At 44.9% G+C, this 26,569-nt stretch overlaps 1 protein-coding gene across 1 annotated transcript in view; it reads left to right on the plus strand.

Moving 5' to 3' along the window:
- The window catches only part of PNPLA7 (patatin like phospholipase domain containing 7), a 2,530,065-nt gene that overhangs the window by 1,677,070 nt on the left and 826,426 nt on the right, over positions 1-26,569 (plus strand). Inside the window, exon 22 of the mRNA XM_030206608.1 lies at positions 572-647. Coding sequence (XP_030062468.1) covers positions 572-647 — 76 coding nt within the window. The remainder of the gene's footprint in view (positions 1-571; positions 648-26,569) is intronic.

Here is a 26,569-nt window from a genome sequence, read left to right on the forward strand (position 1 = left end):
TTTGATTTAAACGGAGAGCGGAAGGAATAAAAAGGGGGCTGTCGTGGGAGCTGAAGGCGGGCAGGTGGGGACCAGGAGGCTGCAGCTGGGGCTGGAACTGTGAACCACCTGCAGCGATAAGCATGGCTTGTGGCGCACTCCAGAGTTTGGTGGCCCCCCTGCCATGCTTACCGGGTTCTGCCGGCCCTGGATAATCCTACCCTTGGCAGCAAACAGGGAATGATCTTAAAGGGAACCTTGCTCCTACTAAACGGATAATCCTACCCTTGGCAACAAGTAGGGCATGAATATCTGGACCCTTCTTTGTGTAATACATAGATTGCACACAACTTCAATTTCTCATCCCCTCTTCTGAGCTCCTTCCTTTAAATCCTTCCAGCTTTTTGTAAAGTTTACTTCTTCTATAGTGTTTCGTTTGGCCATGTGAGGGGCCTGTGTCTCCACACTGTCTGTTTATGTAGTTGTGCCTTGATCTTGAAAAATTGAGAAACCCTGATTTGCACTAATATAGAAATTGCATTTCAGTTGACTGCAGATCTTATTTCATGCTTGTTATTTGCATCTCTGTTAGGTTGTGACTAGACTCATTCATTTGCTGGGTGAGAAGATTCTTGGGAACCTGCAACAGGTGAATGGCCCCCTTACTGGTAAGAAATGATCATTATTTGTTCCCAAAATGACTGGAGAATAGAGACATGTGATTGTATAAACACTGGCTTCCATTTACTCCCCCCAACTTTACTCTCTCCAGCTTATTCTACATATATAGAGTGAGTTTGTGGTGTGTGGACTTGACCCAAATAAATCTTGCAGGTCTCCTTTCTTTCCCCAAAAATCATATAGCGTCTTTCCACGGTGTGCTTATTCCATGTGGCCACAAACTTGTAAGCAATCCAAACACAATGACAGTATGCTATTTGCTTTTGTTCAGCACAGTAGTGTTTAATTTTTCCCTCCCTGTGATGTAGAGGTTTCATCAGGGGCTACTGGAGTTCAGTTTTCTTTTGGATAATAATAATACATATTAAACATTAAAATACCCTTTCTAAATGTTTGGTCTTAGAACTGCTGCACTGTGGGTCATAGTCGTTTTCATTGCTTTCTTTCTGATTCGTAGTAGGGTTCTAACAAATAAGGTAAGGGAAGCAATTAAGTTTTTTTTGCTTGCAGGGGCCTTCTCGGTTTCATATAAAAACTTGAGATGTGTTGGAGGATTTGGTGTTTGGGCAAACTCCTGGAGGAAAAATCCAGAAACAATTATTAACCAGTAGGGATTATTTATTTCTAACATTTATATCCCACATTATCCCAAACGAGTTCAATGTGGCTTACAATAAACGGTATAGGATACATAACAAAGAATAATCATAAGAAAGTAATTTGTTGTAGGAATCCAATTTTACATTACAGTATCATAAACATACTTGGATAACTATGGATGTTTAACATTTAGAAAATCTATTATGAATGAGAAATTGTATATGAAGCAAAGAGAAAGTTAATGGTAGATAGAGTAATAACCAGTTCAGGTAATAATTTAGTTGTTTGAGATATGGTTGTTCTTTGTGAGGGATTTTTTTGAATAGGAACAATTTGAAGATTTTGTGGAATCTTGTATATTCCTGTATATTTCTTATTTTGGTGGTAAGGAGTTCTACCATTTGGTTCCTAGGTAAATGAAGTCTGCAGAGTGGACAGTTTTATAGATCACTTTTTTGCAATTTGGGAGGTGTAGTCAGAGATAGTTTCTTGCCTCATATTTGGCGTTTCTTTGAGGTAAGTTTATTAATGGTACCATATAGTCTGGAGCTGTGCCATTTAGGATTTGAAAGATAAAGGTAAATAATTTGAAGGTGATTCTCGCTTTGTTGGGAAACCAGTGTAATTTGATTAATAAAGGGGAAGCACTTTCAAAACGAGAGATTTTGTATATGAACCTGGCTGCAGTGTTTTAAGCTGTTTAGAGTTTTTTCATCAGGTACTCCTTACAGCCAGCATATATGGCATTACAATAATTGAATTGGGATAATGTTAATGATTGTACTAATAGTCTGAATGTTTCTGATGTGAAATAGGGTCTGATCCTTTTTAGTTTCCAAAGAGACCTGAAAGATTTTGTGATTATTGAGGAGACTTGAGTTCATCAAAAGTTAAATGTTTGTCTATAATTATACCTAGAATTTTCAGATTATTGTCAATGGTGAATGAAGTGTTGTCAATTGTGAAACTGTTGTAGTCATTTTGGTCAAATAGATTGTGCACAGGGCACTAATTTTCATTTTCCTGATTTTTGCACTTTATTTCTTCTGATTATTTCACACTTTTTTAAAATAAATAAATTATTCTAAAACTTTTTAACACTCACTAATTGACTTGTCTTAATTTAGCATTCACTAATTTTTTTTTAAGAGCACTATTGAACTGAAAGAGCTCCAGCAAATGCATGTCCTTATTAACCAGGTACTGTATACTTTCCCGCTTTCTGGAATGAATAGCAAAGAATGGCATCAGAGTCGATGATACGCTGAAACCTTCTGCTCAGTGTGCTGCTGCGGCTAGGAAAGCGAATAGAATGTTGGGTGTTATTAGGAAGGGTATGGAGTCCAGGTGTGCGGATGTTATAATGCCGTTGTATCGCTCCATGGTGCGACCGCACCTGGAGTATTGTGTTCAGTACTGGTCTCCGTATCTCAAAAAAGATATAGTAGAATTGGAAAAGGTACAGCGAAGGGCGACGAAAATGATAGTGGGGATGGGACGGCTTTCCTATGAAGAGAGGCTGAGAAGGCTAGGGCTTTTCAGCTTGGAGAAGAGACGGCTGAGGGGAGATATGATAGAAGTGTATAAAATAATGAGTGGAATGGATCGGGTGGATGTGAAGCGACTGTTCACGCTATCCAAAAATACTAGGACTAGAGGGCATGAGTTGAAGCTACAGTGTGGTAAATTTAAAACGAATCGGAGAAAATTTTTCTTCACCCAACGTGTAATTAGACTCTGGAATTCGTTGCCGGAGAACGTGGTACGGGCGGTTAGCTTGACGGAGTTTAAAAAGGGGTTAGATAGATTCCTAAAGGACAAGTCCATAGACCGCTATTAAATGGACTTGGAAAAATTCCGCATTTTTAGGTATAACTTGTCTGGAATGTTTTTACGTTTGGGGAGCGTGCCAGGTGCCCTTGACCTGGATTGGCCACTGTCGGTGACAGGATGCTGGGCTAGATGGACCTTTGGTCTTTCCCAGTATGGCACTACTTATGTACTTATGTACTTATGTAGTAATGTCTCTAAATGAGCTACTTTTGTGCATACTAGGACAGGAATGAAACTTACTCCTATGTCCAGGGTTTTCTGAGGGTTATTTCAGCCTGATTCACTGCCAGTGCTCATCTCCACACTTGCTTTGTGCCAAGAGAGCAATCTGATAGTGCCCAATACAACTGGTACAATTCCTGTATCATTCTGCCATATTTTCTTGATTGGACTTAAGCATAGTAAATGATGGCAGATAAAGACCTGTGTGGTCCATCCACTCTGCCCAACAAGGTGGCCAATTGTAACTGCCACTTTGTGCACATTATACCTCACTATGCTTTGTTTTAATGTGTGAAGGTCTTTTAAGTTATGCTTTGATTCCGTCTTTTTATATAGGAATTATGTATTTATCTTGCACAGTTTTGAATTTTGTTAGTACTTTATAGGTTTATAGTTTATTACTTATATTCCACCTTTACCCAAAGCGGGATAGAATGAAACACACATAATATAAAAATAATTTACAGACTAGAAACAAACACACACACAGCATAACAAACAAACTCCAAAACAGTCCACTAAAACTATGAGGTCCTATGAAAGTATAGTACCATATGCTGCCCTAAATTAATGGCTTTTCAAAACTTTATTAAAGGCCAAAGTGTCCTTCAACAGCCTTATACCATTCATAACCGATTCTACTGTCTTGGTGCAACAATTGAAAAGTTTCTATTCATGGTTTCCTCAAAAGAGAAAGAACGATTGTAAAACAGGAACAATAAGCGAAAAGACGATTTCAGATCGCAGAGAATGTGAGGAATGATAGACCTGTTTACTGATTTCAAATAGTGTGAGGAAGAATGATAGTGTGCTTGATGAACTATCAGTAGAATTTTCTCTGAAAACAACTGGAAGTGAATGCACTTTTATAAGATGTTCAAAGCAGACAACAATAAACATATGAGACGTTCCATGTGAAGAAAGAGGCCGGCCCGTTAGGGAGAGGCCGATCACAACTGAGCTGAGAGCTAGCGAGGGTTATGGTAGAAGGTAGGGAGAAGGGGTTTTTGAGGCTAGAGAGTAAGGAAAGGGTTAAAGTAAGGAAGGGTGGGAGGGGAAGTGGGAGGATATAAAGTAGTGTTGCTGACTAGGGATTAGTCAGCAGCTAGAAAGAGGTTGGTGAGAGGAGCTGAGACCTGGTACCTGACTGCAGTTTGAAGAGAGCTGGTTTTTTTCTTCTAGTGGCAGGCAGTGCTTTTGTTCCTAACAGCTGTTGTTTAGAAGCACTCTGTTTGTTGGGCGGTGCAAGTAATTGGAGGCTTTTGTGATTCTTTAAAAAAAAACAAAAGAGGCAAGTCAAAACGCACCTTCGATGAAGCCTGGGAGGGGGGGGGGTTGAGAGATCGTGGCGTTTCATGTTGGGATACAGGGGGATGCACAGTAGCTGAGCCCTCCGGGAACAGAGAACTAGCCGGCGTATTTTATTTAGTTTGGCGGTGCCCAATCGAGAGACACGGGAGTGTGCTGGGTAGGGGGATAGTGCGTGTGAGATGGCCCTATGCTGGCGTTTTTTGCAGCCTTCGTCCCCGCCGTCCCGAGTGTGATGGCATTTTTGTCCGGCCCTCAGGTGACTCCTTTAACCCTTCCCAGTTGCATGGTTTTATGAATTCCAGCACACATGGCTTCGAAGCGGGGCCGTTTGGGTTTGCGCCATTTGGGCATTGAGCGGGAATTCCTACGCGCCTTTTTCTTGTGGCGTCGGCGTGCATGGTGACGTGTGTGGGGGGCGGAGTGATCACGTGTGCTAGGGGATAGCGATGACGTCTGCTACTGAGGCAATCTTTCTTCGCTGTTATTGTAGGTTGCAATTTCGCCTTCTGCCTGCAGATGGCAGATTTGCATAGTGAATGGATCCTAGTTGGTACATTGAGAATTTTTCTTTTTGGTCGGGTTGTTGATGGAGTTCAGCTGCTGACGTTTTCAATTTTCTTGAGCTACCCTTGCTCTTCTTATTATCATTTTATAACACTACCAGACGCATGGTACAGGAGATGTGAAGGGGTGAATGTACGGTCGTTTCAGTGGGGCAATAGTCAAAGGGATTTTGATCCGGGGAATTAATGTCTGCCATTTTCATGCTATGCCTGCTGGTACTCATTGCTCTCTATGTTAGTGTTGTGTTTACAGGTATGCCTTCGAAGCGTCCAGCGAAACCAGGAGCTCGGGTCAAATCCATGGCGGTCCCGGTGACTTCGAGGTCCACTCGCAGCTCTACGCAGACGCGGACGGCCAGGACGTCATCAGCGCCGGTGACGGGGCAATCGTCGTCGGAGATGGACGCTCTTATGATGGAGCTCCGCAAGCAAATCGAGCAGCATGGTTTGGCATCTGTGACTCAGCAACTGCAGACTATGGGAGCGGGACCGTCGGCGGCTCCTGTATCGGTGGCCTCACAGGGTCAGCCCGGAAGAGCAGCGCCATCAGCAGTTCCTGAGGTGGTTCCGATGGGGCCAGGGGCGCTGTCGGTGGCACAGCAAGGTCAACCCGGAGGACCTGTGCCATCTGAGGTGCCAGCAGTGGCGCCTATCGGGCCAGAGGCTCTGTCTAGTGCGGGTAAGTCCCCTGGGGCTGCATCTTCACAGTTCATCTCAGGCCCGTCCATGGAAGAGGTCATTCGGAAGGTATTGACAGAGTTTGAGGCCCGGCCCGGGGCATGTGGGGCCCCGGTTGTCCGGGAGACCGCTTCCGATAGACGGGTTTTCTCGACCTCTGGGGACTCCTCGTTGTTCATGGTACCTCAGGGGTCGACGGCGGTAGCGGGGACAGGTACTGGGGCAGGGGTAGTTAACCCGCGAAGTGATATAGTATGTGAAGTGTTTACATTGTCCAGATGTGTATCTAGGACCATGAAGGAGAAGATTTGGAAGAGGGAATACATTGATATCTTTTCCCTCCTTTTACAAATTATTCACTAGAAACTGTTTAACATTTTAAAATATATTTCTTTATTAATAGATCAATATAATTGCAATACTATGAATTGTATATATGGGGTGATTTGCCCTTGTGGTCTGTGGTATATTGGCTTGACTTCTCGGAGGGTTAAATTGCGTATTTCACAGCATTTAAGTAACATACGTACAGCTCGTTTGGAAGCTCCTATTGTAGCCCACTGGTTGGAAATGCAACACAAATTAGAGGAGTTTCGATTTGTTGTCCTTGATTGTGTTAAGTTAAAGAGGGGTGGTAACATGCCTCAGGCACTACTTAGGAAGGAGCAACGTTATATATTTCAATGGAACACGGTAGCTCCAGCTGGACTCAATAAAGAGATTGAGTGGTTAAACCTTTAGAGTATTTAACCTCTGTGTTAGTTGGTAACCATCTATGCGTTTGGGAGAGCAGTTCTAGCTCACCACCACATCGCTGGTATTTGACTACCCTACCACCTGGATGAGCCAGTAAGTGTATCTATGATAGCATGTTAATGTATTTTGAGAGTTTTTAATAATGATATATATTAAGTAGAATTAGAGTTAACCCATTGTTATTGTGTTTAGAATTCAAGACCCCTGATGACGCTTTTATAGCGAAACATGAGCATGTTGGGTCCTGGTCGTATGGTGGAATACTATAAGAATTGGAGAGATTGAAACTCTAATACAAATGTAACCACATTTTCAAAAAATATATATATCTGGAACACATGACACTGCTAATGGTGAAAATGGACAGTTTTGGATGTCGCTGACTGATATCATCAATGGTTATTCAAGATTTATCACTAACGTTACAATGGTTTGTTGGAAAAAAGGACAGAACTATTTTACAAGTTGGTGATTCAATGAGTCTGATTTGAAGCAAGGCTGAATCTTGTGGGAGACTCTGGAGCAGTGGATTAACACATGACTAAAGAGCTATGATCACACATTGATGTAAAAGATTGCCAGATATATGTTATTTGAATGTGTATTGAAAGAGTATTGTGGAGAATTGTTTGGTTTTAAATGTATTGGTGTATGGATTGGTTAATAACTATGGGTTAAGGGAATGGATTTTATTTTAGGAAAATTGTATTGATCTATTAATAAAGAAATATATTTTAAAATGTTAAACAGTTACTAGTGAATAATTTGTAATATAATGTGTAACTAATTATAGAGTTGAGACCTAGATTGTAATTGTGATTCCCTCCTTTTACGGGAGACGGAAGAGGACAGTAGTACGGTGCAAGACAAACTTACTATGCTTTTTGGGGGAGATAGGAAACCTTGGATATTCCGGTCCCTTACGAATTGGATATCCATGTTTCATATCTTTATGTCAGTTGTGGTGGAGCGCGATCCCTCCATGAGCCCATATTTGATTAGATATATGGACTCAATCATGAAAGCCCATAGGCGTTATGGAGGCTGGGCCTGGCTCAATTATGACATTAGGTTCCGTAAGAGCATGGCCGATGACCCTTCCATTTCTTGGCAGCAAAGGGTCGTGGACTTATGGCTGGAGGAGATGGTAGCTAATAGGCCGTTTTCCCAAGAGAAGGGGTATAGTTTTTGGGACACAACGGGACATAGACCTGGGCAGTCCTTTCTACAGTCAGGCCAATCTTTTAGCCAAGCAGGGCAGTCCTTTCTCCAGACAGGGGGAGGGCGGAAGTTGTCCAATTGGCAAGGGGGAAAAGGGGTTTGTCGACTGTTTAACGGGGGACAGTGTACCTGGCACCCATGTAAATTTCGTCACTCCTGTGCCAACTGCGGCGGTGGACATTCGGCCCTGCAGTGTAGAGCGGCAAAGGATAAAAGAGGCCAGTCTTTCCAGTCGGCTCAGTTTGCTGACGGAGCTGGCCCCGTCTCCCATTAAACTTGACGCGATGTCACCTTGGCTGGCGCTTTACCCGGATAGGGTGAGCGCGGCTGCGATCGTGCGGGGATTTCAGTGTGGGTACTCCATTCCGTATAGAGGGCCTTTACTTCAATCTATTGTTAGTCCTAGGAACTCCAAATCCATTGCAACTTATCATCAGGTGGTTTCAGAAAAAATAGGTAAGGAACTGCGCCTAGGTAGGGTGGTGGGCCCTTTTCCTTCATCTCCTTATCCTGTGATGATTATTTCCCCCATTGGGATCATTCCCAAGAAGGATCCGGGTAAATATCGGCTAATTCACAACCTTTCTTACCCTTTGGGACGGTCGCTGAATGACTTTATTGACCCGGAAGACTGTTCAGTGCAGTATACCTCTTTGGATCAGGCCATCCGTATCATTAGGGACCATGGACTGGAAGCACATTTAGCTAAGGCAGACATTGAGTCGGCTTTTCGCCTGCTGCCCATATGTTCGGATTCTTTTCATCTATTGGGTTTCAGTTTTGAGGGCAATCTATATTTTGATTGGTGCATGCCAATGGGATGCTCCATTTCCTGTGCCTACTTTGAGCAGTTCAGTACGTTTGTGCACTGGGTGGTGGAACAGATTGCCACTGGTGGGGCTCTTGTCCATTACCTGGATGATTTTTTGTGCATTGGCAGAGATGCTCAGCATTGTGCACAGATGTTGCGGACTTTTTCAGAAGTGGCGGGGCACTTTGGCATTCCATTGGCGGCTGATAAAACCGTGGGCCCTTCGCGAGTGTTGACTTTTTTAGGAATCGAGCTCGATGTGGGGGGTCAGCATTCGCGGCTTCCTGAGGAGAAGATCATGAAATTGTTGGCGGCGGTGCGACAGTTGCGGCAGCTTCGCAAGGCCACGCTGAAACAATTTCAGGAACTGCTGGGGCTTTTATGTTATGCGACTCAGGTTATTTCCATGGGCCGTGTTTTTGCACGGAAACTGGCAATGGCGACTAAAGGGGTGCTGAAGGCACATTATCATATATGGGTCACTAAGGAGATTAAGGACGACCTGGTGATTTGGGAGACTTTTTTGACACGGTTTAATGGGATATCGTTTTGGCATGATGCCTCTACAACTGCGTCCGCCCTCCACCTGTTTACTGATGCTGCGGGAGGGGAGGGATTTGGTATGTACTTTCGGGGAGCGTGGTGTGCGGCTCGCTGGCCTCGGTCGTGGGTTGAGTCGGGTACCACAAGGGATATTACCTTTTTAGAGTTATTCCCCATCATGGCGACTTTTCACATCTGGGGCCAGACCTTAGCGAATAAGACTGTAATATTCCATTCTGACAATATGGCGGTAGTGGAGGCTATCAACAGACTCTCTGCTCATACTGTACGCACTGTTAACTTGCTTAGGGAAATTGTTTTGCAGTGTTTATGTTTGAATGTTGTGATTAGAGCTCAACATGTGCCGGGCAGAGAAAATGTTTTAGCTGATGCTTTGTCGCGTTTTCAGTTCTCAGAGTTCAGAGCGCGCGCGCCTATGGCCGACCCCAGAGCGACTTCAGTACCGGACAGCGTATGGCGATTTGGCCCGTAGAGGTGTGGGACCTGCTGCTCCAGTCTCTTGCTGAGTCCACGCGGAGGAGATATCTGGCTGCCATCACTTCTTTCCTTAACATCATGCGTGACCTTGGCATTGAGGAAGTATTTAGGGTGGATGCCATTGTTCAGTTTATACTTTTCTCCCGAGCGCACGGGGTTAGTAAGGCATGGGGGGTGGTTACCCTGGCTAGTATTAGCTTCTTTTCCAAGGCCCTGGGAGTAGAGAATACGACCCGACAGTTTGTAGTGACTAGGCTGCTACGGGGTTGGAGTAGGGAGGAGAGCCAGAGGGGTGACTGGAGGCAACCCATTACACAGAGTGAGTTGCTTCAGCTGTTCAGTGCAGCATGGCTTGTATGTGCTAGCCCATATGAAGTGTGCCTCTTTCATTCTGCATTTTCCTTGGCTTTTCATGGTGCGCTTAGAGTGAGTGAGCTAGTAGCCAAGTCATCTTTGGCCCCACCAGTGATGGGTTTGCTGCTGGGGGATGTCACCTTGTACGGGTCATCTCTACAGTTGGTCATTAGAAAGTCCAAGACGGATCAGATGTCCCGGGGGGTACGTTTCCCTTTGCAACAGCAGGGAGATGACAGCACCGGCCCGGTACGCACGATGAGGGCCTATTTGGCACTCCGACCCCCGGGTGGTACCTTGTTGTTGGTTCATGCAAATGGAGCCCCCCTCACCCGTTTTCAGTTCACACGGGTTCTATCTTTGTGTATGCAGAGGGCGGGTATGCCGCCGCGATGATTCAGTTCACATTCCTTTAGAATAGGGGCGGCCACTGCTGCGGCTGCTCAAGGTTTGCCTGAGCGGCAGATCATGAATGTGGGTCGCTGGAAGTCCAAAGTGTACAAGACCTACATTCGACCCCGTGGTGCTAGGTTGTCCACCTGTTAAGTTTTGTTTGATGTCAGCTACCCCACAAATTTATCTTGTTACTGCTTGTCTTCTCTGTCCTGTCACCATTCACTGTTCATTAATATTTACTTGGCCTATTACAGGTGGCCTGGTGGGCAGGCAAAGGATTTGGATCTGCGGCCACTCCTTTGTATATTGGGCTCATAAGAGGGCTGTGGTACGACCAACAGGGGAGAACTTGGGGTTTTATTCTGGGCAGGTATCTATTACATGGTTGGGCTTGAGAGGCATGCGATGGGCGCAGCTTCTGCCCACCCTGTTATTGCGGTTCCAGTCACAAGCTGCTCCGCATATTCTGATCTTGCATTTTGGAGGGAATGATTTGGCTCAGGTTAACGGGATCCTCCTTTTGAAGACCATGCAGTGGGATCTGTTACAGTTGGCGAGTATATGTCCCCAGTTACGCCTGGTGTGGTCTGCTATTCTCCCCCGTAGGGTATGGAGGGGTGAGCGGCGTCATGCTGCAGTGGAGCGGACCAGAATAAAACTTAATAAGTGGATGGCCAAGTTTATGCCCAGTTTGAAGGGTCATGTTATTACCCATAGTCTTATTATGGAATCGTGTGAGGGTTTATACAGACCAGATGGGGTTCATTTATCGGATATCGGGCTTGACATCCTGAATTCTGATTTGCAGGATTATATTGAAGCCATGACTGGGTTCCATACTTGCTAATAGTGTACGGGCCTGTAATTGGGTTGGGCCGCAGCCAGGTGGGTTTGGGGGGGAGCTCACTGCAAACGAGGATTCGTTACCGTGAGCAGTGGCGGTGATTATCCAGGGACTCTGGCGGGTACACAGCAAGTGAGCGCAGAAGACTGTTATGTTATTGGTGAATAATTGCCCTAATGTTAAGTGCAATATGAAGTACAATGTTATGCCTAAAGTTGGGGCAGGTTTACAGTTAATTCAGTGGGGATATGGCTTGTCTCCTGGCTTGGATGGCCAGGAGGCCAAGAACTTACCTGGGGCATATCCTTAAACGGGATACACCATAGTCATCTGGTGCTATAAGAAAGCACAGGTTGGCGGTGGGTGTGCTTAGACGGCACCACCGGCAGCGGATTGGGGCGCATTATGAAGTAAAGCTGTGTACCCCAGGGTTTGAATTTGGCAAGTTATAAGAAATTATGTATTACGGTAACATGTTAAATTTGCATTATGTATAATAGAGTTTTAAGTGCCTGGCTGCGGCCTTAATAAATTCCAAATTTCGTCGAAGTGGTTTCTGAGTATTATTGGGGATTATGGGGCGATGAGAGTGCATGCCGAATGTTCCAGTTGAGAAAGAGGTCGGCCCGTTAGGGAGAGGCCGATCACAACTGAGCTGAGAGCTAGCGAGGGTTAAGGTAGAAGGTAGGGAGAAGGGGTTTTTGAGGCTAGAGAGTAAGGAAAGGGTTAAAGTAAGGAAGGGTGGGAGGGGAAGTGGGAGGATATAAAGTAGTGTTGCTGACGTAGGGATTCGTCAGCAGCTAGAAAGAGGTTGGTGAGAGGAGCTGACCCGGCCCACCCTCCCGTTGGAGGAGGTTGTCGCAGCTGGAGCGGTGCGTGGCGGTGATTATCCAGGGACTCTGGCGGGTACACAGCAAGTGAGCGCAGAAGACTGTTATGTTATTGGTGAATAATTGCCCTAATGTTAAGTGCAATATGAAGTACAATGTTATGCCTAAAGTTGGGGCAGGTTTACAGTTAATTCAGTGGGGATATGGCTTGTCTCCTGGCTTGGACGGCCAGAAGGCCAAGAACTTATCTGGGGCGTATCCTTAAATGGGATACACCATAGTCATCGGGTGCTATAAGAAAGCACAGGTTGGCGGTGGGTGTGCTTAGACGGCACCACCGGCAGCGGATTGGGGCGCATTATGAAGTAAAGCTGTGTACCCCAGGGTTTGAATTTGGCAAGATATAAGAAGTTATGTATTACGGTAACATGTTAAATTTGCATTATGTATAATAGAGTTTTAAGTGCCTGGCTGCGGCCTTAATAAATTCCAAATTTCGTCGAAGAAGTGGTTTCTGAGTATTATTGGGGATTATGGGGCGATGAGAGTGCATGCCGAATGCTCCAGTTGTGCAATTAATATGATTCAAGTTTTATATACTCATCCAACTACTAAATTGTTTATAAATGGCCTTTTCTCCCATTCTTTCCCTCTAACCAGAGGCACTAGGCAGGGTTGCCCTCTCTCTCCCCTCCTATTTAACATTGCACTTGAACCACTACTAATAACTATTCAATCCTCAGAGCAAATTAAAGGAGTCGAACTAGGTAACCTATCAGCCAAACTATCAGCATATGCTGATGATGTTTTGTTGTACACAACACCTTCATCCATACCATACATTGTAGAAGCAATTAATAAATACTCCATTGTATCTGGATATAAGCTAAATCCTTCCAACACGGAAATGATGCCACTGAACTCTGCTAGTCTCCAGTGTAACTTCTCTCAATTTCCCTTTAAATGGTCACCTTCTAGTTTGAAATATTTGGGTGTATTCTTTTGTACAACTTTGAAAGAGACTGTACATAAGTAATGCCACACTGGGAAAAGACCAAAGGTCCATCGAGCCCAGCATCCTGTCCACGAGAGCGGCCAATCCAGGCCAAGGGCACCTGGCAAGCGTCCCAAACGTACAAACATTCTATACATGTTATTCCTGGAATTGTGGATTTTTCCCAAGTCCATTTAGTAGTGGTGTATGGACTTGTCCTTTAGGAAACCGTCTAACCCCTTTTTAAACTCTGCTAAGCTAAACGCCTTCACCACGTTCTCCGGCAACGAATTCCAAAGTTTAATTATGCGTTGGCTGAAGAAATATTTTCTCCAATTTGTTTTAAATTTACTACACTGTAGTTTCATCGCATGCCCCCTAGTCCTAGTATTTTTGGAAAGCGTGAACAGACGCTTCACATCCACCTGTTCCACTCCACTCAATATTTTATATACCTCTATCATGTGTCCCTTCAGCCGTCTCGTCTCCAAACTGAAAAGCCCTAGCCTCCTTAGTCTTTCTTCATAGGGAAGTCATCCCATACCCGCTATCATTTTCATCGCCCTTCGCTGCACCTTTTCCAATTCTACTATATCTTTCTTGAGATGCGGCGACCAGAATTGAACACAGTACTCAAGGTGCGGTCACACCATGGAGCAATACAATGGCATTATAACATCTTCACACCTGTTTTCCATACCTTTTCTAATAATACCCAACATTCTATTCGCTTTCCTAGCCGCAGCAGCACACTGAGCAGAAGGTTTCAGTGTATTATCGACGACGACACCCAGATCCCTTTCTTGGTCCGTAACTCCTAACATGGAACCTTGCATGACGTAGCTATAATTCGGGTTCTTTTTCCCCACATGCATCACCTTGCACTTGCTAACATTAAACGCCATCTGCCATTTAGCCGCCCAGTCTCGTAAGGTCCTTCTGTTATTTTTCACAATCCTGTCGCGAGTTAACGACTTTGAATAACTTTGTGTCATCAGCAAATTTAATTACCTCGCTAGTTACTCCCATCTCTAAATCATTTATAAATATGTTAAAAAGCAGCGGTGCTAGCACAGACCCCTGGGGAACCCCACTAACTACCCTTCTCCATTGTGAATACTGCCCATTTAACCCCACTCTCTGTTTCCTATCCTTCAACCAGTTTTTAATCCACAATAGGACATTTCCTCCTATCCCATGACCCTCCAATTTCCTCTGTAGCCTTTCATGAGTGTTGAGAATTGGGGGGTCCCGAGCCCCCCCCAAGAAGGCTAGAGTGACCTTAATCTGACTCCATCTCCAAATAGCATTAGTACTGGGGTAATCAGGGAATTGTGAAGTTCTAAGAGAAATTGCCACTGAGAGAGACGTTAGATCTAAGGGACCCGCATTAGTCCGCCTCTCAGCACTGGCAAGGAATAGATACCAGCCTTATGACAAACTGGATTTAGGCTACAGGTTATACAATGCAGCGAATGATAGCCTGATACAGCAAAAGCATTTATACTTACAGCCTTTCATCATTAAGTGAAGCCCACAAATCATCATTTGGAATGAGGAGTTTATTTGCCAAGGTTTGTCAAATGAGTGATTGACAACAGGCACGTACAATCAATTAATTATAGGAATATGATAAGCTGCAAACAGGTGTTAATTATTTGCTAATCTTTTATAATTTCTTTTACCAATTAGAAGTTTTACAAGGGAAAGCAATTAGGTAATTTGTCAATTCTGCTGGACACATTGGTTTCCCTTGGAGAGAGAGTGCCAACCCTTTTCTCTCTAGCTTAAACCAGGAAAAACCCTGATTTTTATAGGTGCCCTCAGGATATGGGTAATATGACAGTAGATATACCTGATTGGATCTATGCTAATGTCATGGTTGTCACTGATTGGCTCATGCTAATGAGTAGCTTCTATCTTGCTACACCTTCCTTTCTCACACCAGCTGACCACCATCCTGCTCACAGGAAAGTCTCCCTCCTCTCTTGGACAGCTAGTTCCCTATTTTCTATGCACCTGGCATGACTCACTCATTGCTCAACTTGTTTTTCTAACTTACATTAGAGAAAATTCCACTTTGTAACAGATACAGCTTCCATTTTGTGTTGAAATCCTCCATTTTGTTTCCATATCTATTAACTTTTCCTAATTTAGCTTGTTTAGGCCTCAATCTGGGCTACAAACTAGGCCATACTTTTCCAGTAAGCTCCCAGTTATGTCAGCCATCAGATTTCTGACTCAGCCAAGGTCTGTAATGGCCTGAGCTCTATGACTGGGCCCGCCACCATTCCGGTGGGGGGGTCTCTAGCTGTACCATAATTATACATGAGGTACCTTGTCAAACGCCTTTTGAAAATCCAGATACACAATATCAACCGGCTCCCCTTTGTCCACATGTTTGTTTACTCCTTCAAAGAATTGAAGTAAATTGGTCAGGCAAGATTTCCCCCCCAAAAAGCCGTGCTGACTTGGTCTCAGTAATCCATGTCTGACTCCCTTCTCAGCTTCTCAGGGTGGTAGAAGTGGGTGGTTGGAACACAGAATGTCCTTGGCTTCAGTGAGCCTGCCAGTGTTTTTCCACAAGCTGAAGCTGGATCTTGCTGACACAGTAAGGTTCAGGTCAGAGGTTGTAGCATCCATCTTGTTTTTAACAGGATGCACTAGGCTTGCATGAACCAAGGCCAGCTTAGGTAAGATCACAGGGAAATACCCCTACAACAAGGAGGAGAAAACATAGTGTGAATCAGTAAAAATTGTGACAGGCTCAGGAAGATCCTGAGAGAGAACAAAAGCTACCGAAGACAGTTCAGTAAGCTGAGCAGAAGAATCATTTGGCGGGGGTCACGTGATGACGTGGAGCTGAGCGGATGCCCGAAAGCCAGCTCTGACCTCCGCGCTCAAAAACTTGATAAATTCACCCGCAAAGACCTCGTAGCGAACCCTAAGTAGTAGATTTGGGTGTTTAAAAAGCGAGAGTGGTGTGAAAAGAAAGTTCACCGTACCTTCTCTGGTGGGGTGAAATGCTGGTTATGCCCGCTAAGACTCCGCGGGGGAAGACGAGTGCTCGAGCAGTGCACAACAAGATGGCGGCGGCCCCGGAGCCGACAATGACGGGAACGTTACCATCTGAACTGGCGAGGGATTTGGCACAGCAGATTTCTGCTATGTTAGAGGAGAAGCTGTCGAAGTTGCAGGCATCTGTGGATCAGATTCAAGAAATGTTGGAGCGCCAGGGCACGCGTCTGCAGCACGCAGAAGAGCGCATATCGCAGTGTGAGGATGTGGCTGCAAGCACAAGTGGCAGAGTGGAAGCGCTGGAACAGCGATGCGAACAACTGGCACAGAAGGCAGAAGATCTAGAAAACTGGAGCAGGAGAAGCCACTTGAGGATTGTGGAAGTCCCGGAGTCAGTGAAAGCAGCGAATCTCCGAAAGTTAGTAGAGCACTGGCTTCCCACACAGTTGGGCCTGGAGTTGGAGGGGCCTTCTCTGCAAGTAGAAAGGGTTCATAGAGTGGGAGCTGTAAGAGCCAATGAAAACAGGCCGCGACAAGTTTTGGCAAGAATTTTAAATTACATGGAAAAATAAGCACTTCTGCAGGTGTATAGAAGTAAGCCGAGGCTGGAATATGAGGGGAACAAAATCTTGCTTTTCCAGGATTACTCCGCTTTGGTGTCAGACCAGCGGAAGCAGATGGGACGCCACTGCAAAAGACTGTTTGACAAGGGAGTACGGTTTGCCTTACTGTATCCAGCAAAAGTCCGGGTTCTAAATCCTTGTACTTCACCGAGCCTGCGGAGTTAGAAGCGTTTGTAGAGAGACTGCAATGAAGAGAGGAATACAGGGACTGGATTTAAGATTTTCGCTCCTGTTGCAAGGTCGGTAAGAGCTGAGCGGAGAGAGCACGAGTCTGGACAATGAGGTCTGTGATCTTTCTAACTTGTGGCGGGCGAGGATGTTGTGGTGAAGGCTGCAGGGACCTGCACTCTTGCCAGTTGGTGGGAATCGAGCATCAGCATGCAGTTTCAAAGTGATATGATAAGGTTTTCTTCATGTTTAATGTTTGCCTTTTTTTTTTTTAATGAAAGTCTTGTTGCGGGACCTACAATGTTGGGAACTTGGGGGATGTTTGTATATCTGTTTAATTAGGAGTGAGGTACTTGGGGGGCTGGTATGGGGAATGGTTGGGAGAGTGTGGGGAGAGGAGATCGGGAGAATTGGTGGTGTGAAAGGGGGGGAGTGTGTGAAGATAATTGTTGTGCACACAGGGGAATGCTTGGACCAGGGGGGGTTGGGGGGCATCGAGATCAGGGGAGGGAGAAGGGAGGAAGGGGAGGAAGAGTTGTGAGTGGGAGGGTGGAGGGCTGGAGAGGGTATGTAGGATCCTGGATTCGTATAATAATGGGAAATATGGGGAACAAGGGAGTAGGAGAGGGGAGGGCATGGCTAGAGGTGGTGGACAAGATTGGCTGGGAGGGCGAGAGTACTGGGAGCTGGGCTGGGAGGCTCCCAGGAATTTACAGCAAGATGTGACAGTGACATTTGGTCGTTTCAGATTGGATGATGGCTAATTTAAAAATAGTAACGCTGAATGTTGACGGCGTGCACTCCCCTATCAAACATAAAAAAAATTTTGCAGGCATTAAGGAGACAGAAAGCTGACGTAGCCCTGATACAGGAGACACACCTAAGTGTCATTTATTTTGCAGCTTATAATGGAAGGCAGTGTGGCGTTGCCATTTTGATTCGCAAATCAGTGGCGTTTAACCTGCATAGAATGTATCAAGATGAAGAGGGGAGATTCATGATAGTGGCAGGTTCTTTGCAAGGTGTTAAGGTGAGGCTCTGCAGTGTTTATGCGCCCAATGTTTATACACACAAATTTTTTACTACAGTGATTGCTAAATTAATACCATTTGATGAATACCAGTTAATTGTGGGGGGAGATTTCAATATAACCAGCGATCCACCATAGATTGCAAGCCCCCAAAGAGGGTGGGGAAAGATCATGATGAGAGGGGGGTAAATTTGGTAATGGGGAAATTGGGGCTAATGGACGTTTGGCGCCTCCAGCATCTAGATGAGCACGACTATACTTTTTTTTCACACCCACATGGGGTTCACTCACGCCTTGACTATTTTCTGGTGTCCCAGTCGTTGAGCCTGATGACCATTAAAATGGGAATTGGCGAGCCAGATGTCTCTGATCACGCTCCGGTGTGGGCGGATTTGCAGTGGGGGAGTGGTTGCCGGCCGGCCAGGTGACGGATGAATCCAGCAATGTATCAGAGTAGTGAATTTTGAATTTTTTTACGCCAGAGCTGGATGGATTATATATTGGACAATGAGGCATCATCAGTGAGCCCCAGAACATTTCGGGAGGCTGCAAAGGCAGTCTTGCGGGGTAAGATTATCTCTTACGCAGCTTCACAGAGGAAACGCCGAGAGGCGCAGCTTAGAGACCTCACGGAAACATTGAGATATGCCCGTAGAAATCTAATTGGGTCCGCCTCCGAAAGTAATAGACAGTTGTACATGCAGTGTAGGAAAGAAATACAGGAGGTGTTGGATGCTGGGGCGCTGTACAATATCAAATTGTATAAATTTAAGTTGCACCACTGGGGCAATAAAACAGGAAAGCTACTGGCAGCCTTGGTGAAGCAAAATAGGGGGAAGAAGTTTATTGCAAAGGTGAGGGATGGAGGGGGAAGAAAGTCACAGGGCAAGGTGCGATTCAAAGGGAATTTGCAAATTATTATGCGTCTATCAGGAGGGTGCATTCTCGGAGGAACAGTGTAGAGAATTTCTGGCTGGGGTGGACCTTCCCACTCTGACGGTGGACCAACAGCGAATGTTGACTGAGCCATTTCGGGGGGAGGAGGTTCAACAAGCCATTAAGCGGTTGAAGTTGGCTAAAGCACCAGGCCCAGATGGGTTGGGGGTGGAATATTATAAAATTTTGCAAGATTTGATCATATCTCCTTTCATAGCCATGTGTGATGAAGTAAAGGATACGGGCATTATGGGCCCAGTCTTAAATCATGCTCATATTGTGGTTCTCCTGAAGCCAGGGAAAGATGAAGAGCTGGTAGGTTCTTACAGACCAATTTCACTGCTGAATCAAGATGTCAAAATACTAGCAGTGCTGCTGGCAGAGATGTTGGGACATGTGATTCCGTGCCTGGTCCACTCAGACCAGGTGGGATTTGTCAGGGGCAGATTCGCGTCGGCCAACATCTTGAAAGTGGGTCGAGCTCTGTTTGAGGGGCAGGGGCGATCAAGAGACGCGTTGCTGGCCAGCCTGGATGCTGAGAAAGCCTTTGACAAGGTGGTATGGGAATATCTGTTTTGGATATTGAGGCGTTTCGGCATCCAGGGTAACTTTCTGGGCTGGATCCGGGCCCTGTATAGTAACCCAACTGCTCAAATTATTATCAATGATGCTCTTACTGAGACCTTCCCGTTAAAGGGAGGGACCAGGCAGGGCTGCCCGTTATCCCCGCTGTTGTTTATTCTGTCTTTGGAGCCGTTGGCAGCCAGACTAAGACAGGAGGGTGAGTTGAAAGGTATAATAGTGGGGGGCGAAGAGTATAGAATAAATTTATATGCAGATGATATGTTGCTTTTGTTGAATGGGGCGACGTGCACTCTTCCAATAGCTATGAACATTATTCGGAGCTTCAGGGAATTCGCGGGCCTTAGTATCAACTTTGGAAAGTCAGAGGCGTTGCCCATCAGCGAGCCATGTGCTAGCACGGCGCTGCGTGATTTCCCCTTAAAGTGGGCAGTGGGAGGCATTAGATATCTAGGAATTTATTTGGGGGCAGATCAGTCCTGGGTGTATAAGAGGAATGTGAAAGATAGACTGGAAGAGATGAAAAAGTTGTGCCATAACTGGATAGATCTGCCTTGAATTTTTTGGGACGAATTGCTTTGGTCAAAATGGTGGTGTTGCCTAAACTTTTATATCCGTTACAAATGCTCCCATTGTGGGTGCGGAAAAGGGAAGAAATCCTGTACCGTAGTGTGGTTAGCACGTTTATATGGCATGCAAAGCGACCTCGGATAGCATTTGGGAAACTTATTCGTGAGAGACGACAGGGAGGTCTTAGGTTACCAGATCTGCGCACATATAATGTGGCAGCGCTACTGTGGTGGATTCATGAATTGACATCTGGAGAGGGTTTCTATGCTATGTCGGGTTTTGGGGAGAGCTGGTGCAGGCCGAATGATCCGTTTACTGTCTTAGAATCCTGGGCAGTGCAAGGGGCTAGAAAGATAGTGGAGAACCTATATGTGGCGGCCTTGCAGCAGGCCTGGTGGTGGTGGAGAGGGCAGGGTGGAGTGGTTAAAGGGGTTAGTCCTTTTATGCCGCTAGTGGGGAACCTGGCTTTTCCTGCAGTAGAGGGAGTGTCGGTTTTTCAAAAATGGCGAGAGAAGGGATGCAGATTCATAGGCCAGTTTAGGAAGGTGGGGGAAGACGTGTTTCCAACCTTTGAGACGGTCAAAAATGAGTTGCAGATTCCAGGTTGTCAATTCTTTGCATATCTCCAGGTGTGGGATTATGTATTGAGTGCAGAACGCAGGAGTCGGGTAGTGACGCGCTTTACTACATTAGATCAAATATTTTTACAGATGCCGTCCCGCTGTAATAGACTTGCACAGTGGAGTCAAGTGATCAGGGACAATCTGAAAGGACAGCATCTTGCCGGGCTAGCGGAACTGTGGAGCCAGGATGTGGTAGAGGACGTTTCAGTGGACCGATTAGGAGCAGTCTTTGGGAACCTGCATAAATTAACCCCAAATGCCTCTTTGCAAGACATACAGTATAGAATTCTTTACCGATTTCACATCACTAAAGAGAGGGGTAAGAAGTTAGGGATGTGGGATGACGCAACCTGCAATAAGTGTGGGCAGGGAGTGGGTACATTTGTCCACTCGTTTATGGAATGTCCCTTTCTGCATGCACTATGGTCTGGGGCACTGAGCGCCCTTGAGGACATCTTGCAATGCACATTGGAGTAGAGGTATTCAGTTACATTAATGGGGTGTGGGGACTCACTTAAAGAGCAGGGGTTAGGGGCGGTGCAGAGAGCATTTGTTTTGTTAGTGATGGTATTAATCAAAAAACGCATTTTGCAAGTTTGGGTTGATGCAGAGCCCCCGCCTTTAGACACGTGGAAGACCAGCATGAGTGAAATGGCTCCATGCACAAAAAGGTGCTGTGTCTCTGGGCAAGCGGCAGTACCGAGATATTTGGGGAAGGGCGCTCTCCTTGTTCTCAAAACAGGGTCTTGAAACAGGCAATCCTGGATAAGTGCTGGGAGGGAGGGGGAGGGTGGGGTAGGGAGAGGGGGGTAGGGGGGGTTACTCCAAGGGGTAGGGGAATAAAGGAGGGAAAACAAAAAGTTATGAAGTTCAATTATGCAGTGCTATAGGATATATTTCACATGTTTGGATTTTAAACCTGGAGCACAATGTCTTTTCTTTAACTATGCTGTATTATGGTTTGTGGTTGACTTCATATTACAATAAAGACATTTTCAAAAAAAGAATCATTTGGCAAGAGAAACTGATGGGTAGAGGAGATTAGTCCCTCTTGTGAATAAGAGACTGCCGCAAATGCAGACAATCCAGAAGCACAGGAGCCATCGGTAAACCAAAAGGATCACAGCATGATCAACATGTAAGACAACTGGACAATGACGGGCAAACAAGTATAATTTCTGAACAACATCCGCAGCAGCGGCAATGCCCTGTTCACAAGGGGTAAAGGAGGCTTCCACAGGTGAAAAGGTACCTGAGAGAAAGGCAGTGGGCAAAAGATGTGGCTCTTGAGAGACCACAGCAGACCATCCAAAGGGGGAGGTGTGAACCCAGATATGGGCAGGCTGAGTAACATCTAAGAGAGCCAGTGGGGAGGACAAAGAGACATCATTGATGAGATCACTGAGAACCTGTTTATCTTCAGAGGATAAAGAAATGGACTTTTTTCCTGCCGGATTGCCTTTGAGGTGTCGGCGCAGAGGATGAGAGCGCAAAGAGAAATTAGGAATCCAGAAATGACAGAAATTGAGGAGGCCCAAAATGCTACAGAGTTCAGTCACAGTAGAAGGAACAGGGAAGGAAGACAGGTGGTCATGTACCTCAGGGGGCAAACCTTTGGTAGAATCGCTGATGGTAGTCCCCAAAAAGGTAACTTGCTATTGTGCAATCTGGGCTTTCTTAGCATTGACTTTGTACCCTTTCCTCGTAAGAAGTTTCAAAAGTGAGGCAGTAGCATCACGACAATCAATTTCAGTAGGGGCACAGAGCAAGAGATCATCCACATATTGCAGGATCCTGACAGAAGGAGGCAATATAAGACGCAATTCAGCTAGATCAGCAGCGAGACATCAAGAAAAAAAACTGTAGGACTGTCCAAAAATCCCTGGGGAAGGCGTGTCCATTGATAAGATTGGCCCTCATGGCAGGGTCCAATGGGATCAAAAAGAAAGCATTAGAAAGATCTAGAACAGAAACGTAGCCGGACAATGTTGTGCGTTGTAAAAGAGTCACAAGGTTTTCAACACAGGAATAGAGGGGCTGAACTTGGTCATTAAGGGCACGAAGGTCGTGGACAATCCACCACCTACCATTCGGCTTTGGCACTGGGTACAATGGTGTGTTATAGGAGGAGGTACTGGGCTGTATAATACCAAGTTGCAGAAGGGTATCAATCTCGTCCTGAAGACCAGCTCTGGCTGCTTCAGACAAATTATATTGGGGTACACAAGGCCCCTTACATCCAGGCTTAAGTTCAATTTTGTGAGGTGAGACAGGGGAGAAATTACCATAAGGCTGGTCATCCATAGCCCATACATCAATGGGGAACAGAGGAAAAACTGCTCAAGATCAGCATCGACCAAGAAAGAAAATTCAGGATGTGCATCCATAAAGGATGGATGAAAAGAAAGGGAGACTTGAAAAATGTAAAGGAGAGTTTTGTCCCAGTATATTAACAGGGCAAGATGGAGAATAGAGCAGGGAAGCTGTGGTCGTGTGGCCATGAAAAGACATCATGATGGGTTGGGTGAGGGGTATGGTTTTGTTGACACCCGCATAATCCTGAGTAGAAAGGGTATGGGAGGAGAGTGTAACAGAAAGATGCAAAGAATTAATGATGGAGCGGGTTGCTCCGGTATCCAGCAGAAAGGGAACATAAGTTCCATTGATTTTCACTTGGACCATGGGTTCAGAGGTACTCACAGATATATGAACATTAGCCACTAGTCATTGTGGCTGTTGGGCAAATCTTTGATGAAACTCCTGCACTCTTTGGGAAGGGTCCTACTGTGGGTAAGAATGAGGGGCAGTAGAATTACGATTGGAGGGTGGAGTCCTGCATTTGTTCTGGAAGTGGCCAAATCTACCACAGTTCCAACACTCGACATTGGTCCTTCTACTGGGGCTATTAATAGGCTGACCTCCAGGTGGAAGTGCTACTCTCCCTCTAGTGAGAGGACCACCTCTACCGGTATAGAAAATGGCAGGGGTCTCGGATATGGAGGCATGGTCTTTCGACAATTGCATGGCATAGAATCTTTGCTGGGTTTTAAACATTTTATCTTGGGGCTTTTTGCACTCTCTCATAAAGACGGGCAAAGTAGTAAATGTGCATGGAAATCTCTAACCATGGCTTGAGTTCCAAGGCAAGGATGGAATCAAGTTTTGACTTTACAGGAGGAGGAAGAGTGTCTCACAAGGTCTGATTTTATTTATTTATTTATTGCATTTGTATCCCACATTTTCCCACCTTTTTGCGGGCTCAGTGTGGCTTACAATACATTATGAATGATGGAAATACATTTTGTTATAATTCGGTTATGGATTACATTGTGAAGAGTTATACGAGACAAAATCAAAGTATCGTTAAGGAATATATCAATGGAAAAGAACGTTGAAACATTGGAAGGAAACAACGAGGAGCTAAGGGGCAATATATCATAACAGAAAACATATGATATACATTTTTTTTTTTTGTGAGTAGAGGTATGAGTGTGGTGAGGTTTCAGGATAGAAAATTCATAAGTGGATGTGTTGATGTATTACTGAACAGTGAGTGTGGATTTTATGTGTTTTGGTTCTTTCCGTAAATTTTCCCAAAAAGATGTGTTTTCAATAATTTGCGGAAGTTGGTTTGTTCGCAGATCGTTTTCAGGCCACGCGGCAGCGCGTTCCAGTCCTGCGTGCTCATGTAAGAAAAGGTTGACGTGTGCAGCACCTTGTATTTCAGGCCCTTGCAGTTAGGGAAGTGGAGGTTGAGGAAAGTTCTGGATGATTTTTTAGCGTTTCTGGGTGGTAAGTCGATTAACTCAGACATGTAGGCTGGGGCTTCTCCGTGAATAATTTTGTGGACTAGTGTGCATACTTTAAAAGTAATGCGTTCCTTGAGTGTAGCTTCTCTCGTAATGGTTTTGCACTTTCATATTTTGGTTTTCCGAATATGAGTCTGGCTGCTGTATTCTGGGCTGTTTGAAGTTTCCTCAGTATTTGCTCTTTGCAGCCTGCGTACAGTGAGTTGCAGTAGTCCAGATGGCTGAGTACGAGGGATTGCACTAGGCTGCGGAAGACGGATCTTGGAAGAATGGTCTTATTCTTTTCAGTTTCCACATGCAGTAGAACATTTTTTTGGTTGTGTTGTTTGCATGGGTTTCGAGTGTTAGGTGGCGGTCGATGGTAACTCCAAGGATTTTTAGTGTTTCTGAGATTGGAAGGTTTAGTTTTGGTGTATTTATAGCGGTGAATTCCTTCATGTTGTATTGGGAAGTAAGTATCAGGCACTGAGTTTTTTCTGCATTTAGTTTCAGACGAAATGCATCTGCCCAGGTGTTCATGATGTGTAGACTTTGGTTGATTTCATTGGAGATTTTTTTGATGTCTTGTTTGAAAGGGATGTATATTGTTACATCATCGGCGTATATATATATGGGTTGAGGTTATGGTTTGATAGGAGTTTTGCCAAGGGGATCATCATTAGGTTGAAGATGGTTGGTGAGAGAGGTGATCCTTGTGGTACTCCACATTCAGGTGTCCATGCGGCAGACGTGGCTGACTTTGATGTGACTTGGTATGAACGCTTGGTTAGGAACCCCTTGAACCAGTTTAGGACGTTTCCTCCAATGCCAAAATATTCGAGTATGTGTAATAGGATTCCGTGGTCAACCATGTCGAAGACACTTGACATGTCAAATTGTAGGAGGAGTATATTGTTGCCGGTTGCAATCATTTGTTTAAATTTAGTCATGAGGGTAATTAATACTGTTTCTGTACTATGATTCGATCGGAATCCTGATTGGGCATCATGCAGTATTGAGTGTTTATTTAGATAGTTGGTGAGTTGTTTAGTTACGATTCCTTCGGTTATTTTGGTCGTTAGTGGTATGGATGCTACTGGTCTGTAGTTGGTTATTTCTCTTGCGCTTTTCTTTGTGTCTTTGGGTATTGGGGTGAGTAAAATTTTTCCTTTTTCTTTTGGGAAAAGTCCATTTAGTAGCATGAAGTTTATGTGGTTCGTTAGGTCTGTTATGAATTGTTGAGGAGCTGATTTCATGAGGTTATTTGGGCATATGTCTAGTTTGCAGTAGGATTTGGCATATCTTTTAAGTGTATCAGAGATGAGGTCTTCTGATAGTAGTTCGAATTCGGTCCAGGTTCTGTCTGCTGGGTATATGCCGTCTTCTGGGTCTAGACAATCTAGGAGTGAGGCGTATTCGATTTGGCTGGAAGGTATTTTAAGTCGTAACTGTATAATTTTCTCCTTGAAGTATTTCGCAAGGCTGTCTACGTCTGGTATATCTTTGCTGTTGTTTGTAACTGGTGTGGTGTCTAACAGTTTGTTCACAAGGTAGAAGAGTTTATGTGTGTCTTTGTAGTTCGGTCCTATTATTGTCTTGTAGTGTAGTCTTTTAGTCTATTTTATGGTATATTTGTATTTCCTCCGAAGTAGTTTCCAGGCATTTAGTGTTTGTTCATCTTTTTTTTTTATTCCATGCACCTTCTAGTTTACTTACTTATGTTTTAAGCTTTTTCAGCTCTTCGGTGAACCATGGGTTTGAATTTTTTCTGTGTGATGTTCTGGTTTGGATCGGGGCGATTTTGTCTAATGTTGTTGTACATAAATCGTCCCATTCTTGGAGGAATTGGATGGTGTCAGCAGTGGTTGACCATTCGTTCTGGTAGATCTGTTGCCAAAATGTTGTGGGGTCTATTTTTCCTCTCGTGGTGTATGTAGTTCGCTGATGTTTATTGATTGTGTTTATGTGTGTTTTTTACCAGTAGAGGGAGACATTTGCTTTATGGTGGTCTGACCATAATGTAGGTGTCCATCTTGTGTTGGTAAGTGTGATAGCTGAGTCCGGATCCAATTTGTGTGTTATGATGTCCAGTGTATGTCCTTTTTCGTGTGTTGGTT

The sequence above is a fragment of the Microcaecilia unicolor genome, chromosome 6 (genome assembly GCF_901765095.1).
Source record: "Microcaecilia unicolor chromosome 6, aMicUni1.1, whole genome shotgun sequence".
NCBI classification, from domain to species: Eukaryota; Metazoa; Chordata; class Amphibia; order Gymnophiona; family Siphonopidae; genus Microcaecilia; species Microcaecilia unicolor.